Source organism: Camellia sinensis, chromosome 7 (assembly GCF_055761805.1).
Source record: "Camellia sinensis isolate YWXY chromosome 7, ASM5576180v1, whole genome shotgun sequence".
Taxonomy (NCBI): Eukaryota; Viridiplantae; Streptophyta; class Magnoliopsida; order Ericales; family Theaceae; genus Camellia; species Camellia sinensis.
Window position 1 is genome coordinate 17,149,870 of NC_138967.1, and position 6,211 is coordinate 17,156,080.

The following is a 6,211-nucleotide window of genomic DNA, read 5'->3' on the forward strand; positions in this document are numbered from 1 at the left end:
ACAGATGAATTTATTAACAGAAATGGTGTATTTTATTTTGGGGTAAATTAAAATCACACCTTAAAATAATATCATTTTAATTCAATTTTGAACTTACATAGATTGCAACAGAGAATCAAGATCCTATGCACTGGAGTTAAAACAGTTTCCAATGGTGTGCAGGTTTTCTTAGGCCTTTGGATATGAGCCACATATTTGGTTGCTGGGATTTTGATACCAGAGTGACATGAGAAAAAAATAAATAAATAAAAGCTTAGTTTTTATTATATAAAAAAAAGCATGGCAAAATTTTCCATCTAAGTTGATCGAGTGAACAAGTAATCGTCATATTACAAGAATTCTTCAGCAGTGTTTAAATCATTTAGAATTTCAGACTTGACTTCTTCTGGAAGCGGCGCTGACGGACCTGCCTTTGAGTAGAAGCTGGCCAGGGACCTGATTGCTTTCTCAAGCACAACATATGATTCCTGCAGCAAGAACACCACAAAATCAAGGTTATGGAAGAAGTGGCAAAGATTGATAATAAAACTTACCCTTTTTCTTTTTTTCTTTTTAAAAATTTGGTTTATGATATCAATATTGTACAATGGGCTAACTAAGATGTTTGATATCAATATAGTTTTTTCAACAGGAGTTTTACTATACTGAAAGGCTTCAATGCCGCGTTTAGTTGCCAAGAACCAACAGAGGAAAAGAAAATAAAGAAACCACCAGAAGAAAAGAAATAGGTCACGGCTTCAACTCACGCCTCCCTCCAATGTACTAAACAGCCTTTTCTTTTCCTCTTGCCTTCTTAATGACCAGATGGATTACAATATTTCTATGTAATTTCGAGCTTACGCCTCAACAGGCGAAGCTTTTTGTGTAGGAAACTATACAGCCATAAATCAGAATTATCCTATAGATCAACAAAATTTTATAATGCCAAAATGGTCCCAAACTATGTAAGGAAATGACAGTCGTAACACTTTCAGGTAAATTATGTCATTCTTGCAGGAAGTCAGAATTTAAAAAAAGCATCCCAGTGCACGAGACTCCTGCCACTATGGGGTCTGAGAAGGGTTAGGTGTACACAGTCTTACCTTTGCATGCAAATAGACTATTTCTTTGTTTTAAACTCGTGATGAAGCAACCTTATTCGATCAAAATCTCAAAATAGGTGATTGCAATGCTTGAAACAATTGCCTTTTAGTCTTGGTAGTGTGAATTCGTAACTACATGAGTTACCCAAATAAATGTGACATTTCCATGAGGTTTGACATCATACAAACTAGTTAAAGAAACTTACCTCATTGACTACTGTCTTCTGTCCTCTCCAACCGTTTAGATATTCCCGAATTGATTCCTTTGCTGCATCTGCCGTCCGTCTAAATTTTGGCACATCCTTGGGGTCTTCCTTCAATGACTCGCGTAGTGTCTTCACAACCTCTCTTGCTGATTTCAAGTAAGCTTTTGGTAACACTTTTCCAGTCTTTGTTTTCTCATCAGGATCGAACAATGATTTTATGGCCCCAACAACATTCTCATCCTTGTTTTCTTCTTCTCCCTTCACCTTGTCTCCAGCCCATGCAGATAAAGGCATCAGGGGGCAATTGAAGGTTAAAGTGGTAAATATTGAAACGCTACCACATAATAAAACATGTCGACGGTGAGATACCGTCTCTTGAGAGGGTAACACAACATGGCACCTGGATCGCAGTTTATCTGTTATGTTGCAGAAAAGGAGTCAATGAATAAAACACACACATGCGGACGCAACAATGAGGAATAACTACATCAGAATGGAAGTAGATGAAGAAGTCATATTACTGTCTCGTTGAAGAAAACAATCAAAAACAACACACTAGGAGCCTGGGAGAAATTAAAAAATGTGGGTTGTAAGTAAGTTACAATGGCAGATTGGTCAAAAATGATGTGCAAGTAGTTTAATACGGTTACATGCTTTTGAATAAAAGTAATGCTAGGATGACCAAGTTTTTGTATTAAATTTGACATAACTTCTTATATGTCATTCATGTAATGGTATGATGCACCAATGAAGTCGTTAGAATTTTCGGAGGCATCGAAACCAAAACAAATTGGCTTTTGGTGGAGGTGCCTCTAGATTATATGAACCAAGCTTGGATGGTTTAGAGTGACAATGTGTGATGCGTCTCTAACACTCTCACACATGCGGTTTGGTTGCATAAGGAGCGATAGAGAGATGAGATAAAAATATATCTGCGGTGGACACAGGCCAAAGAGACCACTCAAGACTCATCTCTGATACTATGGTTCTATCAAGCTAACACTCTCACGCAATTGAGATCCCATCTCGTGCGTGAACAGTCAAACTATGAAAAATTGCAAATCAGTTGAAACTTCACAAAATATTTGCAAATGCATGGAAAAGTTTATAACTTTAATTATTAAAGTTGATAAAGTTTACCACAAATTTGAAATTATTTTTGAAAACTTACACTGATTTGCAATTTTCCCAACAAACTAAGCGAATAAGTTCGCATAATACAGTGCACAATAACAAAGACAATGAGGTGATGAGACTTGAATCCAAGATCTCCTAGAACAAGAGATATGATGGAATGCTAGACCCGAAACCAATTAGGGGCCTCTAGAGTACAGCACGGCCATTACGGCATTAATTAATCTTGAATAGTTCTGGAAAACTAGTAAAAGAAAACGCCATATGATTGTGTGTGTGTGCAAGAAAGACAGAAAGGGTTCTTGGTGGAAGATTGAATAATATACTGCTACAACATCTATGAATAGCTACCTTCTTGGGACAAACAACAAGGGAAAGTGATAATCTAATTGGGTTTTTTGGTAATTAAATAAAGAACAGTAATAATCAAAACCCCAAATTGAATTACTAAAACAAAATCAATCTGGGTAAATGCTAGCAAATGAAAAGAAAAAGAACCCAATATACATTGCAGAGGAAAAAACCCAACATTACACTGATTCACTGGTTTTGAAACTTCCTCAGCTGAACTTGAAATTGAAGGGCACAATCTCTTCACACTCACAAGAGAAACAGCCATCCCTTTGCCCTTCAATGTCAAGAGAATTGAGAAGCAGATACCCCTTTACTCATTCTATCAGTGAAGCATGGAATTTGTATCAATAAAGCAAGTTAATATGTATATATATATATATATATGCATGTAGTGATTTTGGTGCTTACCTTTTTGTGTTGCTCTGCTCAAGGCTCTTGTGCAATCTTTGCCTCAAGTTCCTGGTCCAAATGGTATCCCAGTGTTTCTTTTGTTTCTTTCATTATCCTCTCAGAAAAGCCGGAGCACTTTACTAAGGGTACACTGTTCATTTAAATGAAAGGTCATATTTACTTTTTTATTGTAGTATCTCCAATTTTACATTTTTTTTTTTATCAAATTTAAATTTAATAAAAAAAATTGGTCAATAATTTTCTTAAACCTTTCATTAACCTTCGTTTGCATCAGGGATTTACGTAAAAATTTAAAAACGGAAAGAGAAAGGACACTAAAGAGAAAAATATAGGTAAAATGTTAATAAAATATAATTATATTTTATATATACATATATTTTTTTTTCAAATCTTTACCTAAATTTATGTTTTAAACACAATCTAAATTTTCATCTAATTAAGTGATAATCATTTTTTTTCATTAAGTTGAGAATTTATCAGATTCTTTATTAAATTTGATTTTGATAAAAAAAATTAAAAAGATGAAATATTGAAAATAAATTATATATATAATTTTTCAAAGAAAATTTGATATAAATAGTATAATTTTTTAAAATATTTTGATAAAAATAGTCAAAGAATTAAAGTAATTCGTATCAAATCAAATTTTTAACTCAAATCTAAAATCAAATTAAATAAAAGAATTGATGAAAAATTAGAAATGCAGCTAATATTGAAAAATTATATATATTTCATCTAAATATATTATACATATATATATATATATATATATCTCGGGTAATTATCCAAGTTATCATAGGAAGGATATTTAGATGCCAAAGTAACTGAGGTTTGAGATTCGAGTATATAGAGAGAGGTTGATTTATATTATAATTTTGTTTTTTATCAAGATTTATATTATAATTTAATTATTAATATATTAACCGTTATCTTGTGAAAAAAAATAAAATAAAAAATAAAAAAACTATTTTTTTTTGTTTTACATAAATATCTATATTTTTATTAAGTGAAGGCCTCAATTGGTATAGTGAACATTTACTCTCCTCATGTCACGTAAGAGTGTTTTTTTTTTTTTTATAAAAAAAAGTACACAAAGAGATGGGGAATACTTGAACTTATCACGACCCGCTTCTTGTACTCAATGGTTAAGTATCGTGATGGCCGGTAACTGAAGTAACCTTCAGCCAATTCTTGAACAAATAAATAAACGCGAATAGAAATAATATTTAAGTGAGGGTACCAAAATAATCATTGGAGCTTCTATTTAATTAAATTGTCAAAGTTAAACTATGTCTACAAAATGCTTTGTGCCTACTGCATGAGCTGGCCCTAACATGTCACCTGAAAGTGTAAACAACTAAGTACATGACAAAATATGAAATATTATACTAAGAGCATAAATACATAAAATTCACCATGAATAATTATGGGGCTAAACAGAGCTTGATATTAAAATACTGAATATATAATACGAAAACCATTTGACATATAATACAGAAATCGTATAAACAAAAAAAATGATAACCACGGTACAAAACATAACAGATGTATGAACTCAAGAGGTGGCTCATACGAACTTTAGAGGTGACTCCCGCAATAGTGTAACATTTAGCTCCGTACAACACTTTGCTCCACACCAGAATAGGATTCAAGAGGTGGCTTGTACGAACTCTAGAGGTGGCTCCCACAATAGTATAGCACCTAGCTCCATACAGCACTTTGCTCCGTACCAGAAATCAGAGTGTCAATGGATCTATGACAGACAGAGGGTCACAAAGTGCCTAATCAGATGGCCAATGGTTATTTAAGTCCTCCAAGGCATGAGACTCCCGTGGCGGTACTTACCAAAAATAAATATTTATATAATCATAGTTAAACAATTATTAAAAGTTAAATAAACATATCCATAGATTTCATTTTAAGAAAATAGGATTCAGAAAATAATTAACGTAATTAAAATATTAATATAATTTATAAAACACAAATTGCGTAAAGCAAATTATGGTAACTCAAAACATACGTAAAATATATTATGGTAACTCGAGGTATATTATAACTCACTTAAATATTAATCATTTACCGAAACATCCTCCTTTATTGACTGACTACTCTTTCCTTGCTCCTCTTTTCTTACCCGAGGCACCCTTATATAGGTTCTTTTCTTCTTCTCCAAGCCATTTATTTCCCTCCCCAAGGAACCACGTGTATCCACCATGTGGCCCTTCCGTGCTGCATGCTTATCCGCAAGGATAAGCTTCTTGATATATATATATATATATTAGCTTAATTAATTATATATAAAATTATATTTTTTTCATTTATAATTAAATAATACTAATATAAAATTTAAAGGACAACTTAAATTTTCAGGTTGTTATAGAACCCATTGCACTTAAAACTAAATACACACTATAATATTAATCTCATTATTATTTTATTTTATTCTTACTTATTTAAGTTACACAAGTTACAATGTGTCATTAGCTAGTAACACATATATGCAAACTCATAATTGGCATTGCGCCATAGGCTGACTTCTTTAGAGGCATAACAGAACGATTATGGCACTCAAACTCTACCAAGTTTAAACTCGCCATAACTCATTGGCAAATCGAGTGTTGATGATTTCACCTGTTTTGAACACTCAGGTCCAATACCTTGTCAAGCTGAATAACTCCCATATGAAGCTCTGTTTTCAGCTGAATACCACAAGTAAGCATGACACCTCAAGTATATCAAACACAACATGAGTCGCTTCATAGTGCCAAGCTTATCTCAAGCAAGGTGCTCGCCCAACTTAGGTTCATGTCATTAAGGCTCCTAGCCACATAACAATGTGCTAGCGAAAACCCTCGACTTAGCCGACAAGTCAACATAACATGTTGGGTCTTTGACAAAATCTCGAAGTGTCACAGGGTCAAGCATGCCTCAATCGATACATATTGGATAGCCACATGGTTATACAAAGCCTACAAGACACCGAGGGTCAATTTCATGCCCACGGTGTAGTTCTTAAGCCAATAC

At 33.3% G+C, this 6,211-nt stretch overlaps 1 protein-coding gene across 3 annotated transcripts; it reads right to left on the bottom strand.

The window, feature by feature from the left end:
* Nucleotides 1-238: 238 nt before the first annotated feature.
* Nucleotides 239-3,312, bottom strand: LPA19 (photosystem II 11 kDa protein-like protein). Of its 3 annotated transcripts, none has more exons than XM_028220623.2 (4): nucleotides 3,185-3,312; nucleotides 2,957-3,095; nucleotides 1,289-1,704; nucleotides 239-467 (listed from the first exon to the last, which is right to left on the bottom strand). In XM_028220623.2, exons 2-4 carry the CDS (start codon nucleotides 3,039-3,041, stop codon nucleotides 330-332), a joined length of 639 nt encoding a protein of 212 aa, XP_028076424.2. In that variant the 5' UTR covers nucleotides 3,042-3,095; nucleotides 3,185-3,312; the 3' UTR covers nucleotides 239-329. The 3 variants fall into 3 exon arrangements, with proteins under 3 accessions (XP_028076424.2, XP_082733662.1, XP_082733663.1); XM_082877536.1 differs by having other exon boundaries at nucleotides 2,930-3,095; XM_082877537.1 differs by lacking the exon at nucleotides 2,957-3,095.
* Nucleotides 3,313-6,211: the final 2,899 nt, after the last annotated feature.